This window comes from Esox lucius, chromosome 16 (assembly GCF_011004845.1).
Source record: "Esox lucius isolate fEsoLuc1 chromosome 16, fEsoLuc1.pri, whole genome shotgun sequence".
In the NCBI taxonomy this organism is placed as follows: domain Eukaryota; kingdom Metazoa; phylum Chordata; class Actinopteri; order Esociformes; family Esocidae; genus Esox; species Esox lucius.
Genome location: NC_047584.1, coordinates 13455184 through 13478396, shown reverse-complemented (window position 1 = coordinate 13478396; position 23213 = coordinate 13455184). Strand labels below are relative to the sequence as shown.

The 23213-nt window shown below is 42.9% G+C and overlaps 1 protein-coding gene across 1 annotated transcript in view; it reads left to right on the top strand.

Annotated features, from left to right (window-relative positions):
* The window catches only part of pth2ra (parathyroid hormone 2 receptor a), a 56030-nt gene extending 34858 nt beyond the window's left edge, over positions 1-21172 (top strand). Inside the window, exons 8-13 of the mRNA XM_034286700.1 lie at positions 59-119; positions 2265-2331; positions 9558-9652; positions 15977-16115; positions 18705-18746; positions 18952-21172. Coding sequence (XP_034142591.1) covers positions 59-119; positions 2265-2331; positions 9558-9652; positions 15977-16115; positions 18705-18746; positions 18952-19350 — 803 coding nt within the window. The 3' untranslated portion in view covers positions 19351-21172. The remainder of the gene's footprint in view (positions 1-58; positions 120-2264; positions 2332-9557; positions 9653-15976; positions 16116-18704; positions 18747-18951) is intronic.
* Positions 21173-23213: the final 2041 nt, after the last annotated feature.

Here is a 23213-nt window from a genome sequence, read left to right as displayed (position 1 = left end):
ATATTTTTAACAAGTATTTATAAAAATGTATTTAAACTAAGTTTATTTCCAATTTCAGGTGTTCCTGGACTGTTCGTAGCAGCATGGGCAGTTGTCCGGGCAACACTAGCCGATGGAAGGTATGAGATATTAGTCCCCATTTAATATGCAGATATTATATAGAGAGCCTTGTGAAAGCCTGTATCTGCCTCCACCATGTCGTTTCTCTGGGGAATAAAGATGTAAACAATCAAGACACCTACGATTTTCAACAATTGGACAATTGGATGGAAAGCCTTTCAAGGATACATTTTGTAGGCAACATGTGTAGACTCTCACTAGCAACTGTGTGTGTAATTGCTTTACTCAAAGATCTGCTCACCAGATGGAATCCTCAAGCTATGGACCCCTCAAGCACCTTCTCAGGGCCCTGTTAAAAATCCCCGGCTCTTCACATGCCCTTTATAAATATGGATTTATGTAGAGTGCCCCTGCCAGTCGCAAGAACACCGTCTCTCAACCTGATTTGCGATTTTACAGCATTTTGCTATTCACCATCACCATAGTGAACCCATTTCAATGGGCGTCCCTTGACAGATGTGTTTGGTCTTTATAGAGAATGACATGGCTTAGAGCGTTTCTACCAGCATCATGTTGGATGGACCACAACCCTGCTAATCTTGAAGTCCTCACATGTACCAGACTGACCCTGCTTACGGGATTCTTCTACTATATGGATACTTAGTGGTTATCGGTTTCTGTGTTGACTCCCTGTTATTTGCTAGTTCCCTCAGACAGCACTGGTATCTCCTGTGTTTAGCCAAGCCTCCTCACTCCACTCTCATGGATGATTTGGTGGGTCACTTTTTGACCAGGGTCACACACCTGAAACCAATTAGCTTAACTATATATTTAGTTTGAACCCTCCGAGTTTATAGATGGCTTTTACGCGAGCTGACATAAATGTCCTGAAAAAAAGAAAAGAAATGAAGGCAGCCCTGCTGTCACTCACAGCATCCCTTAAGACTGGAGCAAAACAGGGAATTAGCTACTGTACCTGCTCAGTGGTATGATCGGGAAATACGAAAGAGCTTAATTCACAGTTTCTGGAATGGGATTTCCATGCTTAACTAGACACTATTACATCAGAGCATGTACTGAAGGACTAACGAGATCTGAAAATTTTATGCAGTCATTTCCCACCACTTTCTAACATCATCCATGCAAACTGATTGGGCACTGCTAGCTAACTTTACACTACCTATAGCTGGACATCATGAAATAATTTTATCCTGAATTTAGAGTATCTTGGGGGAACACAAAATTGCAATTTACTAATTGCAAAGATATTGCTGTACAAAACCTCAGTGCTTACAGTACAGTTGCTTCAATGTAATAAGCTTAAAGTGGAAGAGCATTAATTCGCTTGTCAAGAGGGGGTTATCATTCGAAAATGTTATTGCTACTTGTAAGTGTGTGTTCATGTTATTGTTGGTTGGCATGGTATAAGCAGGATAAAACATCATTGTGATCACCCCTGAGATCTGTTGTTGTAATTACTTATTAAGGGCGTATTGGGTGCTGAAACTTTCTCTGTATTCCTCCCAAAAATGTTTATCATCCTTATGTACAACAGTTCATTAAGTATGTGAGCTTTGATGTATTTGCCCTTTAAGGATTTTAGCTATGAGCAATAGGAAGCCCGATTTCTTTTTAAAATCAAGTATCAACTCCTCCCATTTGACACGCACTGATATGGAAGTCACACACTTAAATCTCCGAGCTCAAGATATTTTTTTTTACAAGACTGACTAAAAACCATGAACAACCGCCTACACAATGCAGATATGGCTGTCTTTCTTACTTGTATGTGCCAGATTTCTGGAGGGGAAATATCACAATTGCAGGCTTGTTGGAAAACAAATATGTTTCAAATACTGACTGAATAAGCAAAACCAATTCTCACATTGAACCGGGAAGGCAGACATAGCCTTTGCTATTGCGAAGTGATGGAACTGAACGGAGCACTTTCTAGTTGCTCTGTAGATTTCAGATCCTTACCCAGGACTGTCAAGTACATTTACTGGCTTGTGCTCTTCTTTTCTCATTGCTAATTTAACTTCACCTTTTTACCTCTCTATGTCTGTCTACTTCTAGTTTAATTTCCTTGTTTGATATATAACCTATTATTTATTGATTCATTCCCCCTTCTTAAGGTGTCCTTGTTTGTCCTTATAGAACCATTTACTTCACTCTCCCCTCCTCTTTTCTCTACATGATTTTAGGTGTTGGGAGTTAAGTGCCGGGAACATTAAGTGGATATACCAGGTTCCCATTCTGACAGCTATCGGGGTAAGTCCGAGAAATGCTTTGCCTGTTTCCTGCGATCTCAGTACCTCATTGTTGCCTCTTAATAAGGATGACGCATACCGTATATGCTCCTCTTCGACTAACACTGTCATGGCTGATCAACCTCTCTGTGGGGAAACAGCCAGATAGACAGCAGGAATGTGAACTTAGTTAACATATTGCTCTCTTCTCTTTTTCTTTCTTCCTTCTTTCTCTTTTTCTCTGAATGTCATGTCTGTCTGTCTGTGTGTGTGTGTGTGCATGTATAGTGAGGAGAACAAGTATTTGATACACTGCCCATTTTGCAGCTTTTCCCACTTACAAAGCATGTACAAGTCTGTCATTTTATCAAAGGTACTCTTCTACTGTGAGTGACGGAATCTAAAACAAAAATCCATAAAATCACATTTTATCATTTTTAAGTAATTAAATTGCATTTTATTGCATGACATAATTATTTGATACATCAGAAAAGCAGATCTTAATATTTGGTAGAGAAACCTTTGTTTGCAATTACAGAGATCATACGTTTCCTGCAGTTGTTGACCAGGTTTTCACACAATGCAGCAGGGATTTTGGCCCACTCCTCCATACAGACCTTCTCCAGATCCTTCAGGTTTTGGGGCTGTCGCTGGGCAATACGGACTTTCAGCTCCCTCCAAAGATTTTCTATTGGGTTCAGGCCTGGAGACTGGCTAGACCACTCCAGGACCTTGAGATGCTTCTTACGGAGCCACTCCTCAGTTGCCCTGGCTGTGTGTTTCGGGTCGTTGTCATGCTGGAAGATCCAGTCACGACCCATCTTCAATGCTCTTACTGACGGAAGGAGGTTGTTGGCCAAGATCTCACAATACATGGCCCCATCCATCCTCCCCTCAATACGGTGCAGTCGTCCTGTCCCCTTTGCAGAAAAGCATCCCCAAAGAATGATGTTTCCACCTCCATGCTTCACAGTTGTGATGGTGTTCTTGGGGTTGTACTCATCCTTCTTCTTCCTCCAAACACGGCGAGTGGAGTTTAGACCAAAAAGCTCTATTTTTGTCTCATCAGACCACATGACCTTCTCCCATTCCTCCTCTGGATCATCCAGATGGTTATTGGCAAAATTCAGATGGGCCTGGACATGCGCTGGCTTGAGCAGGGGGACGTTACGTGCACTGGAGGATTTTAATCCATGACGGCGTAGTGTGTTACTAATGGTTTTCTTTGAGACTGTGGTCCCAGCTCTCTTCAGGTCATTGACCAGGTCCTGCCATATAGTTCTGGGCTGATCCCTCACCTTCCTCGTGATAATTGATGCCCCACGAGGTGAGATCTTGCATGGAGCCCCAGACCGAGGGAGATTGACCGTCATCTTGAACTTCTTCCATTTTCTAATAATTGCGCCAACAGTTGTTGCCTTCTAACCAAGCTGCTTGCCAATTGTCCTTTAGCCCATCCCAGCCTTGTGCAGGTCTCCAATTTTATCCCTGATGTCCTTACACAGCTCTCTGGTCTTGGCCATTGTGGAGAGGTTGGAGTCTGTTTGATTGAGTGTGTGGACAGGTGTCTTTTATACAGGTAACGAGTTCAAACAGGTGCAGTTAAAACAGGTAATGAGTGGAGAACAGGAGGGCTTCTTAAAGAAAATCTAACATGTCTATGAGAGCCGGAATTCTTACTGGTTGGTAGGTGATCAAATACTTATGTCATGCAATAAAATGCAAATTAATTATTAAAAAATCATACCATGTGATTTTCTGGATTTTTGTTTTAGCTTCCGTCTCTCACAGTTGAAGTGTACCTATGATAACAATTACAGACATGCTTTGTAAGTAGGAAAACCTGCAAAATCGGCAGTGTATCAAATACTTGTTCTCCCCACTGTATATATCTCACAAAAGTGAGTACACCCCTCACATTTCTGCACATATTTGATTATATCTTTTCATGTGACGACACTGAAGAAATTACACTTTGCTTCAATGTAAAGTAGTGAGTGAACCGCTTGTATAACAGTGTAAATTTGCTGTCCCCTCAAAGTAACTGACATGGGGATGCGGGAGTAAGGAACCATGCGCAGACAGAAGGTGGTCGATGTAGACTTTTTTAATTAAACAAACACCGAACACAACCAAACAACAAAAAGAAAGGGCTGACTTAAGCAGCAAAACGGACGCACTAATCGGTTACACATGAAACATAACTGACGGCAACACAACAACAACAACAATGATGGACAAATGTGGGGAGCAGAGGGGAAACATTTAAACACATACTGACGAGATGACAGGGACCTGGTGTGAATGATTATAGACATGACACGAAACAAGTCTGGGATGTGTTCCTATGTGATGGGAACTGAACGATCACGGCACAGTGGCGCTGCTGCTCACCGTACCGTAACAATAACACAACACCCAGCCACCGTGCTGCAGCTCAGTTTCAGGGTCTTGGCAATCTTCTTATAGCCTAGGCCATCTTTATATAGAGCAACAATTCTTTTTTTCAAATGCTCAGAGAGTTCTTTGCCATGAGGTGCAGTGTTGTGCTTCCAGTGACCAGTATGAGGGAGTGTGAGAGTGATAACATCAAATGTAACACACCTGTTCCCCATTCACACCTGAGACCTTGTAACACTAAAGAGTCACATGACACCGGGGAGGGAAAATGGCTTATTGGGCCCAATTTGGACATTTTCAGTTAGGGGTGTACTCACTTTTGTTGCCAGCGGTTTAGACATTAATGGCTGTTTGTTGTGTTATTTTGAGGGGACAGTAAATGTATACTGTTATACAAGCTGTACACTCACTACTTTACATTATATTAAGGTAGCCCTATCTTTTCACTTAATCAAACAGGGTTTTTTTGTTTTTCACTTTCTGGGTTACTTTGTATGAATAAAGTTGGAAAAGGTCTGATTTTATGTGTATTCATTTCAGGCTGTAAGGCAACTAAAGGTGAACATTTTGAAAGGGGGTGGTGACTTTCTTTTCCCAGTGTATACACATATACATACATAATATATAATGATTGGTTTTTCAAATACTATTGTGAGAAAATATAGATGGATCTTACAAAACCGATTCCAGAAAAGTTGGGACAAATTGTGAGTAAAAAAGGAATGGAATAATTTACAAATCTCATGAACTTATATTTAACTCACAATAGAATATAGATAATATATTGAATGTTGAAAGTGAGACATTTTGTAATGTCAAGCCAAATATTGGCTCATTTTGGATTTCATGAGAGCTACACATTCCAAAGAAGTTGGGACAGGTAGCAATAAGGGGCCGGAAAAGTTAAATGTACAGATAAGGAACAGTTGGAGGACCGATTTGCTACTTATTATGTCAATTGGCAACTTGATTGGGTATAAAAAGAGCCTCTCAGAGTGGCAGTGTTTCTCAGAAGTCAAGATGGGCAGAGGATCACCAATTCCCCCAATGCTGCGGTGAAAAATAATGGAGCAATATCAGAAAGGAGTTTCTCAGAAAAAAAGTTATCATCATCTACAGTGCAAAATATCATCCAAAGATTCAGAGAATCTGGAGAATCTCTGTGCGTAAGGGTCAAGGCCGGAAAACCATACTGGATGCCTGTGATCTTCGGGCCTTCAGACGGCACTGCATCACATACAGGAATGATACTGTAATGGAAATCACAACATGGGCTCAGGAATACTTTCAGAAAAAATTGTTGGTGAAAACAATCCACCGTGGCATTCGCCTAAAACTCTATAGGTCAAAAAAGAAGCCGTATCTAAACAGGATCCAGAAGTGCAGGCATTTTCTCTACACATACTGCATCAATTGCAATGTCATGGCTGCCTAGAAGAAGGATCCGGGTACTGAAATGGCCAGCCTGCAGTCCAGATCTTTCACCCATAGAAAACATTTGGCGCATCTTAAAGAAGAAGGTGCGACAAAGAAGACCTAAGACAGTTCAGCAACTTGAAGCCTGTATTAGACAAGAATGGGACAACATTCCTATTCATAAACTTGAGCAACTTGTCTCCTCAGTCCCCAGACGTTTGCAGTCTGTTATAAAAAGAAGTGGGGATGCCACACAGTGGTAAACATGGCATTGTCCCAACTTTTTTGAGATGTGTTGATGCCATGAAATTTAAAATCAACTTATTTTTCCCTTAAAGTGATACATTTTCTCAGTTTAAACATTTGATATGTCATCTATGTTGTATTCTGAATAAAATATTGAAATTTGAAACATCTCAAACATCATTGCATTCTGTTTTTATTCACAATTGCACAGTGTCCCAACTTTTTTGGAATCGGGTTTGTAGATATGAAACTCTGTTCATGTTTCACTTTTTATTTTAAAGCAGTCCACCTCCTTTCCCAAGTTCTGCCCACCTCCTTTCCTAAGTTCTGCCCACCTCCTTTCCCAGGCTCTTCCCACCTCCTTTCCTAGGTTCTGCCCACCTCCTTTCATTGGTTTTGCCCACCTCTTTTCCCAGGTTGTGCCCACCTTCTTTCCCATTCTCTGCCCACATCCTTTCCTAGGATCTGCCCACCTCCTTTCCTAGGTTCTGCCCACCTCCTTTCCTTGGTTGTGCCCAGCTCTTTTCCCAGGTTGTCACCACCTCTTTTCCCAGGTTGTGCCCACCTCCTTTCCCAGGTTGTGCCCACTTCCGTTCCTAGATTCTGCCCACCTCCTTTCCCAGGTTGTGCCCACTTGGCTTCTCACTGGGTTTGAGACTATAAGGAATGTGTATAATTACACTGATACTATAAGTGATGTGGGATCAAAAAGAGATGAGGGTTATAATTGCATTACATTGTGGTTGAATCTATTTACTTGATTGTCACTCATCAAAAGTATGTCATTTCTTCATGCCTTTCTTACCAATTGTTCAGAGGTGTTCCTTAGAAAGGAACAATCATGATCGCGAACAGATCAATTACATTATTCCTTTTGTTAGTCAGGCAAAATTACTTTGGAATTCAATACTGGCTTAACATTCAAAGGACTGTTTGAATTTCATTTCAAAGCCTGTCCTTCCTGTCATTATTAGAACATCTCAGGCGTGTCGACCACGCCTGAGGGAAAACCACCTTTGGTTACCTCAGCTACCCATTGGCTCACAGCAAGAAACTTTTTCCAATGCAGATCTTTTATTGTTTGCTTGATTCAGTCAATTACAAAACAACTTAAAAAAAAAACTTCTCCATTGACTGATCCCAATTATTCTGAATATTTTTATCATGCCCCTTTTCATGTTAGTTTTCATTACAACCATGCCACGTGGATTATACATTTTTTTACATTCAACAACATCAGTTTTCTATAAATTAACAACAAACTTATCTGTTTTACAGTCTGAATATCTTTTTTATGACCTGAATAACCTGCTTTCTAAAAGTGAAGTGCTTTAAATGAATGTTCCACAACTGGTCCTAACAGGTCTACAGCAGATTGATAGTTGCCCTAGTGATTCAAATAGTCTGAGAATAAAAAAAGCACCAGGAACCAGGAAGTAACCTGTTGCATTGAGGATGTTACGACAACATGGCGTTTTACATCTGTGGTGGTGGCATGTCTTATTTGTGAGTGTGTGGAGGACGTGGAGAGAAGATTGGAAATAGTCCCTGAGTATGAAAGTGTGGCAAGTGACGTTGGTGAAAAGGAGAACAGTGAAATCAAGGGATGAAACAAAACTCTTTCTTGTCACGCTATATATTTTAAGTGTTGGTGAAGGTGTGAGAGTTTTTCAAGGATTCATTAATGGTGACCAGAAGTGCCCTTGTTTTGGTCATTTTTTTTCAATAAAGAACAGAAGAAATGTTCCCTGCAGTTGGCCACATCAGAAGAGCCCTGTATTGATCTCCAGAGTGGGGTGCCTGCCAGAGGAGTTACGGCATCTCATTAAACATCGTTCCTTTAACAGAAAATACCAGAAGGATTACCAGATGAAAACACCACAGTGCCTGACCTATGGATGAAATGCAATTATTTGGTATAATAAACGTTTGAGGACACTACCTTGCCCACGTGAGGCTTGGTTATGTGGTGAAAGCCTTTCTTTTACAAATCATTACTGTGTGGAAAAGATATGGCCACGTGGCAGAGAAGTGTGTTTTACAGTCGATTCATGTAGTGCCACATCTTTCATCCCTGAGCGGCCTGCTCGGATGAAAGAAGTTGGGATGTCAAGAATCAGTGCTTACAGGAGTTGTCCTTTGTGAAGACGGTGAAGAGAGTCAAAGCAACAAAAGACCATAATGTGAAAGTGACGCCGCGCAATCTGTTGCAAATGTTTTGTATGTCAGTCAGGAGATCAGCTTATGCATTGAAGGAAATCGACGTGTGGTATTTATAGTCACAGTGATCTTTCATGTGTCCAAGAAGGCCCTAAACACATTCCCGGCCTGTGCAATCTGTGCCTACACCCACTGGTTTTGGCTGACTGCATCTACTGTAGTCACACTCAGAACAATCCGTTTTTAGCCGTTGGCATCAGTTGCCTACACAGGCGCTAGCTTTGAAATGGGTTTTAAAGTGTGCTGTGTTTCGAGTCAGCATTTAATTACAAACTCCCATTTGTATTCGATATGAAGTTCTGTAACTCGTACACGATTTTGCACTGATTTAAAATATATATACTGACTTACTGTATCATGGTGGGTAGAACCTTTGTTTTCGACTGTTCAACAATTGTAAGCTCTGTTGTCTATCAAAACATGTTCAGATTCCAATTGACAGTGAGCCCATTCTCTCAGTCATGGGATTGTGTAAAGAACTTTTTTGAGATTGGGCTCAAGACTGCAGGGATTTAACAGGTCATTATAAAAGGCAGGCAATTTGTTTCAAGCAGATTACTTGTACTCCCTGCAAATACATTTTCTGGAACACCATGCGGGAGTGTGGTTGAGTCCAAACACCAACAAGTGAACCTTTATTGATACTTATATGCAGGATGGAAAAAAATGATGAGTAAAGAGAAGACAAAAGGAATCTGGAATAGTTTTATTATGAAGGGAAAGAACTCTCTCCATCCCCAGTCCAGCAAACGTCTGTTACTGTTAGACCGACACTTCCAAATACTCTCGGGAATGGCTGCAAATACAGGATAACAATTAGATAATATATTTATAATCCAGTCGTAATGAAGAAAGGAGGGATTTAAATACTTAATACTTCCCACCTGCATTCTTGGCAAATAAACTGGAAATGTCAAGCACAAAATTCAGAATTTTAAATTGTAACTTTTCCAATTGTATTTTCAGCTCAACTTTATCCTTTTTGTAAACATTGTGCGAGTGCTGGTGACAAAGATCAGGGAGACCAACGCAGGGAGATACGACACAAGGAAACAGTACAGGTGGGTTGCCTTTCAAAAATACGTTTTGGTTTAGGGCATGAAACTAGTAAAACCATAAAATATACAGTAAAACCATAAAACATACTGGCAAGGTCCATGGATTCAAAATTGCAGTGTTTTTCTACACCTCAGGGCAATTGAAGTGCCAGTGTGTATTTCACTTAAACCATGTAAGCATCATTTTATAATATTTTATGAGAATATTTTATCCATTCTATAATATATACTGTAGTATTTTGACACAAAATCACAATACATTCTTCTCTATCCTATTAGGATATTGAATAATAATGTTTGATGTGATTTGGCAAAATACAAGCCATATTGCAATGATGTGCAAATCATTTAATCCCTATATTTAATTGGAAATAATACAAAGACAACATATCAAATGATGAACCAGAGAAATGTTATTATTTTGGGATAAATACATGCCCATTCTCTGAATCTTGTAATTATATTGTGTTCTGTAGATGATGAGATCCCCAAACTCGTGGTAATTTTACGTTCAGAAATGTTATTCTAAAATTCTTGCTATATTTGCCTCTGCAGTCTTTCACAGAGTGGTGAACCCCTCTCCATCTTTACTTCTGAAAGACCAGCCTGGTCTCAGGACACTACGTAGACAATTTTACATACATATTAGGCAGGGGATTTCGTAAGATATATTACATTCAGAGTAGGAATGGAGAAATAAAGTGAAGACTGTGTTTCGAACCAGCCACCTTCTGCATTCCAGCCAGGTGCACAACCCACTGCTCCTGTGAGGAACATGTAAACAGTAAGGGCGAGTGGTGTTGTCACAACGTAAATATGTTTGAAGTGATTTTCTTTGTAATCCTAACCCAAACCATAACCCAAACCTTAACCCCAGTGCTGTGATATCTAACCTTAACCCTAACCCCAGTGCTGTGATGCCTAACGTTAACCTAACTTTAACAATAAAATGCTTTTATAACATATTCTAGCGACCTTGATGTTGCTGTTACTCATCCTAAATTCACATATGCTGTGTGGGGCAGTGGGTAGTATGACTGCCTTCTTATCCAAATGTTGCCCGTTTGAAACACAGGTTAAACATATTGTGAAAAAGTTCGTAAATATCTGGTTTTTTTCTGGTGTTTGTATGTTATTGAAAATTTTAATAGCATTCGTAACATTTGATACGTTGTAATATCGTTCGTAAGATATGTTACTAATAATTTCGTAATATATCATAAGTTTTGGTTCAAAAACCCCTTAATGAAGAAGAAAATTGTGTGTCCTGTGACGTCGCCCGGCATGGCGCAGCCGGGGCCCCACCCTGGAGCCAGGCCCGGGGTTGGGGCTCGTTCGCGAGCGCCTGGTGGCCGGGCCTTTCCCCATGGGGCCCGGCCGGGCCAAGCCCGAACGAGCGACATGGGGCCGCCCTCCCGTGGGCTCACCACCCACAGGAGGGACCATAAGGGGCCGGTGCAGAGAGGATCGGGCGGCAGTCGAAGGCGGGGGCCTAGACAACCCGAGCTCCAGGGACAACTAGCTCCAGGGACGTGGAATGTCACCTCGCTGGCGGGGAAGGAGCCTGAGATGGTGCGTGAGGTTGAGAGGTTCCGACTAGAGGTAGTCGGGATCACCTCTACGCACGGCTTGGGCTCTGGAACCACACTCCTTGAGAGAGGATGGACTCTTCACCACTCTGGAGTTGCCCATGGTGAGAGGCGGCGGGCTGGTGTGGGTTTGCTTATAGCTCCCCAGCTCTGCCGCCATGTGTTGGAGTTTACCCCGGTGAACGAGAGGGTCGTTTCCCTGCGCCTACGGGTCGGGGATAGGTCTCTCACTGTTGTTTGTGCCTACGGGCCGAACGGCAGTGCAGAGTACCCGACTTTCTTGGAGTCTCTGGGAGGGGTGCTGGAAAGTGCTCCGACTGGGGACTCTATCGTTCTACTGGGGGACTTCAACGCCCACGTGGGCAACGACAGTGACACCTGGAGGGGCGTGATTGGGAGGAACGGCCCCCCTGATCTGAACCCGAGCGGTGTTCAGTTATTGGACTTCTGTGCTAGTCACAGTTTGTCCATAACGAACACCATGTTCAAGCATAAGGGTGTCCATCAGTGCACGTGGCACCAGGACACCCTAGGCCGCAGGTCGATGATCGACTTTGTTGTCGTTTCATCTGACCTGCGGCCATATGTCTTGGACACTCGGGTGAAGAGAGGGGCGGAGCTGTCAACTGATCACCACCTGGTTGTGAGTTGGATCCGATGGCGGGGGAGGAAGCTGGACAGACTCGGCAGGCCCAAGCGTACTGTAAGGGTCTGCTGGGAACGTCTGGCCGAGTCTCCTGTCAGAGAGATCTTTAACTCCCACCTCCGGCAGAGCTTTGACTGGATCCCGAGGGAGGTTGGAGATATTGAGTCCGAGTGGACCATGTTCTCCACCGCCATTGTTGAAGCGGCCGCTCGGAGCTGTGGCCGTAAGGTCTCCGGTGCCTGTCGAGGCGGCAATCCCCGAACCCGGTGGTGGACACCGGAAGTAAGGGATGCTGTCAAGCTGAAGAAGGAGTCCTATCAGGCCTGGTTGGCTTGTGGGACTCCAGAGGCAGCTGACGGGTACCGACAGGCCAAGCGGGCTGCAGCCCGGGTGGTTGTGGAGGCAAAAACTCGGGCCTGGGAGGAGTTCGGTGAGGCCATGGAGAAGGACTATCGGCTGGCCTCGAAGAGATTCTGGCAAACCATCCGGCGCCTCAGGAGAGGGAAACAGTGCCCTACCAACGCTGTTTACAGTAGAGGTGGGCAGCTGTTGACCTCAACTGGGGATGTCGTCGGGCGGTGGAAGGAGTACTTCGAGGATCTCCTCAATCCCGCCGTCACGTCTTCCATTGAGGAAGCAGAGGATGAGGGCTCAGAGGTGGACTCGTCCATCACCCGGGCTGAAGTCACCGAGGTGGTTAAGAAACTCCTCGGTGGCAAGGCACCGGGGGTGGATGAGATCCGCCCTGAGTACCTCAAGTCTCTGGATGTTGTGGGGCTGTCTTGGCTGACACGCCTGTGCAACATCGCGTGGCAGTCGGGGACAGTGCCTCTGGGATGGCAGACCGGGGTGGTGGTCCCTCTTTATAAGAAGGGGGACCGGAGGGTGTGTTCCAACTATAGGGGGATCACACTTCTCAGCCTCCCCGGGAAAGTCTATGCCAGGGTTCTGGAGAGGAGAATACGGCCGATAGTAGAACCTCGGATTCAGGAGGAACAGTGTGGTTTTCGTCCAGGCCGTGGAACACTGGACCAGCTCTATACCCTCTACAGGGTGATGGAGGGTTCATGGGAGTTTGCCCAACCAGTCCACATGTGTTTTGTGGATTTGGAGAAGGCATTCGACTGTGTCCCTCGCGGCATCCTGTGGAGGGTGCTTCGGGAATATGGGGTCCTGGGTCCTTTGCTAAGGGCTGTTAGGTCCCTGTACGACCGAAGCAGGAGCTTGGTCCGCATTGCCGGCAGTAAGTCAGACTTGTTCCCTGTGCATGTTGGACTCCGGCAGGGCTGCCCTTTGTCACCGGTTCTGTTCGTAATTTTTATGGACAGAATTTCTAGGCGCAGCCAGGGGCCGGAGGGTGTCAGGTTTGGGGACCACACGATTTCGTCTCTGCTCTTTGCGGATGATGTTGTCGTGTTGGCCCCTTCAAGCCAGGACCTTCAGGATGCACTTGGACGGTTTGCAGCCGAGTGTGAAGCGGTGGGGATGAAAATCAGTACCTCCAAATCCGAGGCCATGGTCCTCAGTCGGAAAAGGGTGGCTTGCCCACTTCAGGTTGGTGGAGAGTGCCTGCCTCAAGTGGAGGAGTTTAAGTATCTAGGGGTCCTGTTCACGAGTGAGGGAAGGATGGAACGGGAGATTGACAGACGGATCGGTGCAGCTTCTGCAGTAATGCGGTCGATGTATCGGTCTGTCGTGGTGAAGAAAGAGCTGAGCCGCAAGGCGAAGCTCTCGATTTACCGGTCAATCTACGTTCCTACTCTCACCTATGGTCATGAGCTTTGGGTCATGACCGAAAGGACAAGATCCCGGATACAGGCGGCCGAAATGAGCTTTCTCCGCAGGGTGGCTGGGCGATCCCTTAGAGATAGGGTGAGAAGCTCGGTCACCCGGGAGGAGCTCAGAGTAGAGCCGCTGCTCCTCCACATCGAGAGGGGTCAGCTGAGGTGGCTTGGGCATCTGTTTCGGATGCCTCCGGAACGCCTTCCTGGGAAGAGCTGGAGGAAGTGTCTGGGGAGAGGGAAGTCTGGGCATCCCTGCTTAGACTGCTGCCCCCGCGACCCGGCCCCGGATAAGCGGAAGATGATGCAAAAAAATCATAAGTTTTGGTGGCGCATTGTAATGTAACCTAACGTAACGTCACATATCATACAAAATCGGGTGCCATGGATTTACGTAAAATAGTCTACGTAGTGTCCTGAGACAGGTTGCAGTGACTCATCTTCTCTGGGATGCTCCTTTTATACCCAATCATGTTACTGACCTGTTGCCAATTAACCTAATTAGTTGTTAGATGTTCCACCAGAATCTTTTTTTGTGTTACACAAATATTTTCAGTCTTTTGTTGCCCCTGTCCCTTCTTTTTTTTATCTTGTTGAATCTTGTTGCTTGCATCAAGTTAATCAAAGTGGGCATATATTTTACAAGGTTGCCTTTGCAATACTTTCTATTGATTATAGGGTTTAAATGATTTGTTATATTATTTACATTCTGTTTTTATTGCCATTTTGCACAGCGGACCAACTTCTTTGGAAACATGTTATAGTTGTTTTATATTATATTTGCAATTATCTGTGATGGAACCAACCAAAGCATGCAGAGTGGATTTTGAAAGCCTCAGTAATGATAGGACTGTGTTGAGGAGGTCAGTTATTCAGGGTTATTCAGAGGCTGAGCATGAAAGCTGTGTAAATAGTGTGTTATAATGGGAACAGGGTTCCATTTGGGTTTGACCCTGAATGTTTCCACATGTTAAGCCTAGCTCCAATCACTGCCAGGCTTAATAACAGTAATCAGCCTCTACTGTCATTGGCTGATAAGCAAGGCAACAAGCCTTTCACCACTTGCTGATCAGCCAACCACAGTACAGTGCTAAACCCCAGGAGGCCAGCTGACTTGATGCCTGGGGATTTTCCATATTCACGCAAACATAAAGGCATGGATATCAGTGTGCAACCACACACACAGACACACACACACGCACACGTGCACATGCAAACAATCAATATCACAAGCACATTGACATGAGATCTCCGGATGTCCAGTGGTTGTGCACAATCTTGACTGCATTTCAACATGACCCTAATTAACCATGTACCGTATTGGCCCATGCTTGGAAAACGATGACTCGCTAGCTGATGCAAATCAATCACGTCCCACGTTCCACCACTTAGCAATCAGACATTTCTAGTTTTATTATTTCTGACTAGCCCATGAGAATGGCATTTACTGTAGAACAACTTACCATAAAATGCACCAGGGCGACCAAAAAAAGTGTTGTTTTTGTATCTGGCAAAATTAAATTTCTTACCAGTCAATTTAAAATACCCTCTTCTGCAATGGATATTGTATGTAAGTCAGTCATATTACTGAGGGTTGTGAAATGCCAGATGGCAAACTCTGGGTGAAAGGTGCCCATGCCCAGAGGGTGGATATTGCTTGGCTGTGTGTACATTGATAGTCACATGTGTTAATGAATCCCACACTTTGTGTGGGAATGATCAGATTTGTGGTGACGCAAGTGTGGTTAAGGAGGCCCGTGTAGAACATCACCCAGCTGGAGACTGTAAAGGCCTTAGTCACTGAACTGAAACATGGTGAGATGAAACAGGAGACGCTCGCACAGTACCTGTACTGAATGTGCCATTTACACCCAATTATCGCCATTTTCCCATCTCAACCTCTACAAAAATGCCAATTAAAATGATTTATAATTGCCGGTTGGTAATTAGTTGCTTACTGCTGTTTTAACTGATGGATAATGAGTTGGTTAGGTAACTCATGCAGATCAGATCTGAACTACCATAGACCCCTGGAGATCACAAGGCAGCAGATGTGAAATGATTAAGAGCCATCTGTGAAATACTGTTTACTAAACAGGCAGTTGTTTGTGAGTGTCAATTGTGATTGAATCCACAGGCATGTACTGTAAAGAATGGTGACCTTTCGCCTTAGTGTGTATTTGAAAACCGCTACCCTGTTGTCCAAATTCCATCCAATACTGTTACCCACTATGAGGTGAAGGTTCAGCAACATCCTGTTTTGTCTCACTCTAATGAGTCCCTGTGGTACCTGTTGTTTCTCTCTTCACAGGAAATTGGCTAAGTCCACCCTGGTGCTGGTGTTGGTGTTTGGGGTGCACTATATTGTCTTTGTGGGGATGCCTCACACCTTTCAGGGCCTCAGCTGGGAAGTCAGAATGTACTTCGAGCTCTTCTTCAACTCTTTCCAGGTAACTGTTTATTCCGACCCTCTTTTGAAAATCCGGTGGTCGTTTGAAGTAGACCCCCATTTAAAGGAGAAGCTGACCTTGTGGTTTACTTACACCTGTCATTAACAAGATTACTTTTATTTCAGTGCAGATTGGCAGATGGTAATAGTCAAGAACCAATCAAAATATAAATATGATGAATATGAACTAGTGGATGCCAGGTTACAGTTATGTACATCAGTAAGTACTAAATATAATACTAGATGTTGATACAACAATAACAAACCACAGTGAAAGCAGCCAGAATGCTAACACTCTACTGCTGAACTAAATGACCTGTTTTTTACATGTTAATGGACAATAGTACGGAAGGCAGTAGACGATTATACATGGTAAAAAGAACCAGCCAATATGATGGATACAGGTCATTGCAGACAATAATTTAAAAAAATAATTGAACAAACAACATTCACTCGACAATAATGATGTAAGTACAAGTAGCAGTTACATTTTACTATGCACTGAATGGGAAGTACAACCCAAGTCCAAAGACAAGGATAAACCTTTATAACCCTGTGAGAGCATTGGTTAGGGCCAATGACATATCAGGACCTAGAAACAATCCATGCACCAGTCATTCCTTTGAGGAAGGGTCCAGTACATTGTCTTTCTGGTGATGATCTCAAGATTTAATGAACACACTCATCAGCTGCTCTGAATCTAACCTTGGCAATTCCTGAGCTTAGACACTGTCATTGGACTCACACCAACACAGGCATTGTAGCAGCTTTTATTGATTTCAAACAGATGGCTGAGAGAGGAAAATACCAGGTGGTTTATTTCCTTTTATCTGGTTTTGTATGCATGAATCTCATGCCTTAATGTTTTTTTTGGCAATTCATGCCTACGTCTGTCCAATTTATCATAACAAATTGGTTACAGTATAAGGTTTTGTGATGAATGTGCCATCTCCCCCAAGACAACACCAAATTGAATAGGTTTTTGTTTAAAGTACACCAAAGCTCGTTTCCAACATTTATATAATTTATTTGAGAAGTTCAAGAAGGACTTGGTGTCACAAACCCTAGGCAGTTCAAAAGGATGGCACCCTGGTTATGAAAATGTAGTCCTCTGTGCGTCATTGCTCCACTCCCAGTCATAGAACTCTGTAGCTCTTTAAAATTATTCTTGGTCTCTCTTTGGCTTTTCTCACAAGACTCCATGTTGGATTGCTGTGTTTTGAGTGACAGCTGAGTGATGTGATGTGGCTGCACTTCTTGATTATTGGGATATCCCAACACTTCCGTAATTGTTTGTACCCTTTTCATACTCTATGGATTTGTATGACTTCATCTCCTGCTTCTGTAGAATCCAGTTTCCTTCATATTCACAGCGTTATCAATGATCCGTCAACAGTAAGAATTTTTATTGAGAAAATGTGACAGCAACTTTAATGGTTTTCATTTAGAAGCCAATGGAAAGGAACTTTTGTCCTTGTGAGGGGATTTATTTGACATGTGTCCACAGCACAGGGTTTGATTACTTATGTAATCAAAGTATTTCAGTTTTAACATGAACACTTTTGGAGTGTCAGTGTTTTAAAATAAAGTATAACCAGTTCAATCCTTTCTCCACAACTTATGTTGAGGTCCCGGACAGCCTATAATGTCTCTTTTGGGGGATTTTGGCATTCTCAACATGTAATTTTATTAATTCAAATATTATATTTTTCATTTATTAATTAAATGATTCAATATAATTGTTTTCCCCTCCCAATTTCGTTATGCTCAATTTGCGATTATAGCTATCTTTCTTTGCAGCAACTGCTAGTGGTTTCCGGAGAATCACAAACTGTCCTCCAATGCACATCTCTTAAAGGTGTTTCGCATCTTATTACACTGCACACTCAAACAGGATGATTGCGGAAATCTATGCATTTGGATTAAAGTTTATTCTCCAGCCAAAAGCCAGGATTGAGCTTGCAAGCCCACGACCCGCCAGTACCCAACCCGCTAGTGTATTTGCATTACACCCAATCATAAAACCTCGCACCAGTGTAGAGTTGCAGAGCTCTGAAGAAACCCATCAAACCAACTGTGTATGAAAGACCCATTAGTGAATTCTGTAGCAGTACAGCAACCCTGCACCACAGGTAATGGGTTCGGTTGCCCTAATGCACTCTGAATCATATAAAAAGTAGTGAAAATACTATATGGGTCCAAATCTGTTTAGGACCCAAGGCAACTCAGGTGCTGGATGGTTATATACCCTTCTTTTAATTGGAGACTAAGCAAGACCTGGGACGCTAGGTGAAGACAATTACCTAGCAAATAGAAACAAAAAACCCAAAGTGCTACAGATCTCCAGGATGAATGATGGCTACCTTTAATTTATCCAGTGCAACTGGAATGCTGTGCGAACTATGTACTACCTAACGACAGTTGGTGATTGAGCATGTAACTGTTTTCCTAATGATTTAAAGATGCAGTGTAGTGTAGAAATCTTAAGTACATCAAAATCCAAATGAACAAAGGCAATATGAGTTTCTGTGTTACACACCTGCATAACAGTACTGAGCGGTTCTTCTCTGTTATCTCCTGTCTATTCCAGGGCTTTTTTGTATCCATCATCTACTGTTACTGCAACGGAGAGGTGGGTGTGAAGGATTCTATGCTCTATATAACTTCTAATCTATTACTTTTAATTTCTACTTTGACAGCTTCCCTCGAGGGGCTCCTTAGATCTCTGTTTTCTGACGTGATCACAAACCCGGGCTAAGATTCCCTGTCACCTTCTTTAGAGTTTTTTCTCTGTCCTCCCCCAAACCCCCTCAACTCTCTCCTCATCCCTCCCAAAGGTCCAGGCAGAGATCAAAAAGACCTGGACCCGTTGGAACCTGGCGTTTGACTGGAAGGGTCCGGTGGTGTGTGGACGTTACCGCTACGGCTCGGTGCTCACAGGCCTCAACAACAGCACCAGCAGCCAGTCCCAATTGGCCGGCGGTGGCCCTGGCACTCGATCCACCACTCTCTTCTCAAGTCGGGTCTACCGGAGCAGCGGACCCCTGATGGTTAGCACGCACGCCGTCCTGCCCGGCTACGTCATCAGTAACTCAGACCCAGACAGCATCCACCCCTCCATTCCTGAGAAAGCAGAGGAGGACAGTGCCAAACAGGTGGATGACATCTCTCTAAAGGAGACTTTGCCCGTACTAAATAGTAGCACGACTCCAGATGATGACGAGGAGACAATGTAGTGGGCTTCAGCAGAGAAAGACAAGAGCTCTTCTTTAACGTGCGATTTGGCTGAGAAAAACACATGGCCTTTAAAGATAGAGAAAAGCTGCCTGGCTCTCGACCGCATTCATACGCATGGATTCATTTGTTTATGGCATACAAACAGAAGTACAGTTGAAGGGTAAAACAACAAAGAAAACTGTCTTTGTAAAAACTCATGCACTGCCTTTTTGTAGCAAGCACAAAACACCAAAATGTCTGTTGCTTTATCCTCTCCAGAGACAGTCATACATTATATCTTTCAGAGGAGGGCTATACTGCCATAAGTCAGTACTAAGGGCTATAGGAACTATCTGCATCATATCTGTCTCTGCACCGCATGTTTTTATTTTCTCCAGCTAAAATGAAATGTGACTGACTTACTACTGACATTATTGTGTACAGTACAGAATTGTCAAGAGGTTTTTTCTCCAGTCCAGAAGACCTTTAAAAAAAGCCAATTTCTTTCAGCGACTGGTTTAAAGAGATCCTTCTCCGTAAAGTACAGTAACGTAACAGTGGTATTTGTTGTTCTCTTCCCTTTTCATATGTGCTGAATGTTCCTTTACTGCTTCTTCTTCCTGACTCTTTGTATCATTAGAGTTACTGTCACTGTCCTCCCGCTATCAGACGATGGTCCAATCAAATGAAACCTCTGTTACTGTTTGTTCACCCTAGGCTACCGGTAATTGTATGTCCTGTAAGCTAGTTTAGTCAAGCCAAGGTTTATACCTTCCAATGTGTATGTATACAGCTCTGGAAAAGGTGCAGTGGTCTCTTCATTTTTTCCAGAGCTGTATATATAATGTATATGGTCTTAAATTCTACACTGCCTAGAGGCTTATATGCCAAATGTTCGTTGACATGTGTGGTCTACATACAGGGGCCTGTCCTATAAACACCAGACTGCCTAATCCACCAATGGAAAGTAGCTGTGCTGGTCAGTTGTACTTTGAGCAATGTCTAGACAGCTTGCATAGAAACCAGACCCTTTCGAACAGCCTAGTACGTGCTCTTATGTGTTCCCAGAATAATGTGCCCCTCAGTACCTAATGCTCGGAGCCTTTCTTTCTGTCACCTCTGGTCTTTTGGTTGAAATCCTGTCCAATTTATCTTCATCAGCAAGTTCTGGTGTTGGTTTACCAAAAGTTTAAACTCAAATTCTTTCACTTGATTCCTGCTCACCCAACTGACATTCTGACCCCATTCTTTGGTTTGTAAACTAAACATTGCATAACAGCATTTTTTTTTTGTTGCTAACTGTATGTAGATCTTGTATGTAGATCTGCAAAGTCACAAACATTTAAATGGAAATGTGAAAGGTTTACATTCCACATCATTCTAACATCAAGATGGCACTCAACAAACTTCATAGCAATGTTAGCAATCCCCAATTAACGTGTCGGCCTATCAACATCACGTCCCTCTCTTTCTTCAGGGATGAAAAATAAAGTCATCTGTGTTCGTGTCCTCAGGGTCCCAAACAGCTATTTTTTGGCCTGTTCAAACTGTCCCTGAATCAGGCTGTGGTACCCATCCCATCTTGTAGTCCCCAAGAACACCATGCTAGCATGTCCTAATGGCAATCTCTACCATTGTACTCATCCATTTCATCATGAAGTGCTTCGAGATGCTTGTCATGGCCCATATAAAGGACAGATTGTGATCTTATGTTAAGTCGATATAAAGTAAATTAAGATTGACTTTTGTTTTATTAATTAAAATTCTGAGATGGAACACATTATCAGATCTGCGATAGTTGAGAATACCCAGCTCTCAATATATGCAAGCGAATGCTACAGTAAGTGAACTTTCAGTGTCTGTAGTCTGATGCTAACTGACAGAGTAGAGGGTGAACTGGGACATGCTGGGACATGCTACTGTTTCACAACACACTCTGAAGGATGTAATGCCATTTTCAAGTACAAACGGTCTATGTATTGCATGCTCAACACTCTCTAATCTCCTTCAATAACCCTCTTTACCCACAAAGGCTTGTGTAAACAGGGATAGTGTAGTAGTTTACTAGACAGGGATAGTGTAGTAGTTTACTAGACAGGGATAGTGTAGTAGTTTATCTAGGCAGGGATAGTGTAGTAGTTTATCTAGGCAGGGATAGTGTAGTAGTTTACTAGGCAGGGATAGTGTAGTAGTTTACTAGACAGGGATAGTGTAGTAGTTTACTAGACAGGGATAGTGTAGTAGTTTACTAGACAGGGATAGTGTAGTAGTTTACTAGGCAGGGATAGTGTAGTAGTTTACTAGACAGGGATAGTGTAGTAGTTTACTAGACAGGGATAGTGTAGTAGTTTATCTAGGCAGGGATAGTGTAGTAGTTTACTAGACAGGGATAGTGTAGTAGTTTATCTAGGCAGGGATAGTGTAGTAGTTTATCTAGGCAGGGATAGTGTAGTAGTTTATCTAGGCAGGGATAGTGTAGTAGTTTATCTAGGCAGGGATAGTGTAGTAGTTTATCTAGGCAGGGATAGTGTAGTTGTTTATCTAGGCAGGGATAGTGTAGTAGTTTACTAGGCAGGGATAGTGTAGTAGTTTACTAGGCAGGGATAGTGTAGTAGTTTTCTAGGCAGGGATAGTGTAGTAGTTTACTTGGCATGGATAGTGTAGTAGTTAATCTGGGCATGATGGTGTAGTATTCTATTAGGCAGGGATAGTGTAATAGTTTATCTAGGCAGGGATAGTGTAGTAGTTTATCTAGGCAGGGATAGTATAGTAGTTTATCTAGGCAGGGATAGTGTAGTAGTTTACTAGGCATGGATAGTGTTGTAGTTTATCTGGGCAGGATGGTGTAGTATTCTATTAGGCAGGGATAGTGTAATAGTTTATCTAGGCAGTGATAGTGTAGTAGTTTATCTAGGCAGGGATAGTGTAGTAGTTTACTAGGCATGGATAGTGTAGTAGTTTATCTGGGCAGGATGGTGTAGTATTCTATTAGGCAGGGATAGTGTAATAGTTTATCTAGGCAGGGATAGTGTAGTAGTTTATCTAGGCAGGGATAGTGTAGTAGTTTATCTAGGCAGGGATAGTGTAGTAGTTTACTAGGCATGGATAGTGTAGTAGTTTATCTGGGCAGGATGGTGTAGTATTCTATTAGGCAGGGATAGTGTAATAGTTTATCTAGGCAGTGATAGTGTAGTAGTTTATCTAGGCATGGATAGTGTAGTAGTTTATCAGGGCAGGATGGTGTAGTATTCTATTAGGCAGGGATAGTGTAATAGTTTATCTAGGCAGGGATAGTGTAGTAGTTTATCTAGGCAGGGATCCCATGCTTTCTGTTGTAATGCCCACAAAGGTATAGAGAGGTCCTATTCCACTCATGTACATTACTGCTTAAACATGATATTTCTCGATAGATACTGTTACCTTGTAATTACAGTTTTTTACATGTTCAGCGGGAGGCAAGATACAAGTACCAGGACAGATTTTATTTAGATAAGCAGGCAGGATAACAGCAGGAATGACGCACATAAAGAACCAGAATTAACCAATGAACAAATCAAATTTATTTTATAAAGCCCTGTTTGCATCAGCAGTTGTCACAAATCACTTTTACAAAACAACACAGCCTGACGATAGCAACTGACTGAGGGCTAAATTAAGGGAGTTAAATTATGGTTGGGATGGAGTCCAGGTTTGCTCATTGCAGGTGCCAGTGGTTATTAGAATGGCGATGTCGAACCCTGGAGATGTGGAAGTGGGCGGGAAACTTTTTAACTTAAACATTTAATTAACGCATTGAAGCAAATTTACTGTCTATAGAGCACTGTGAACTTGTGTTTTGATGGTCGCAATTTTCCACTTAAACCCAGTAATACGTTTTTGCCTA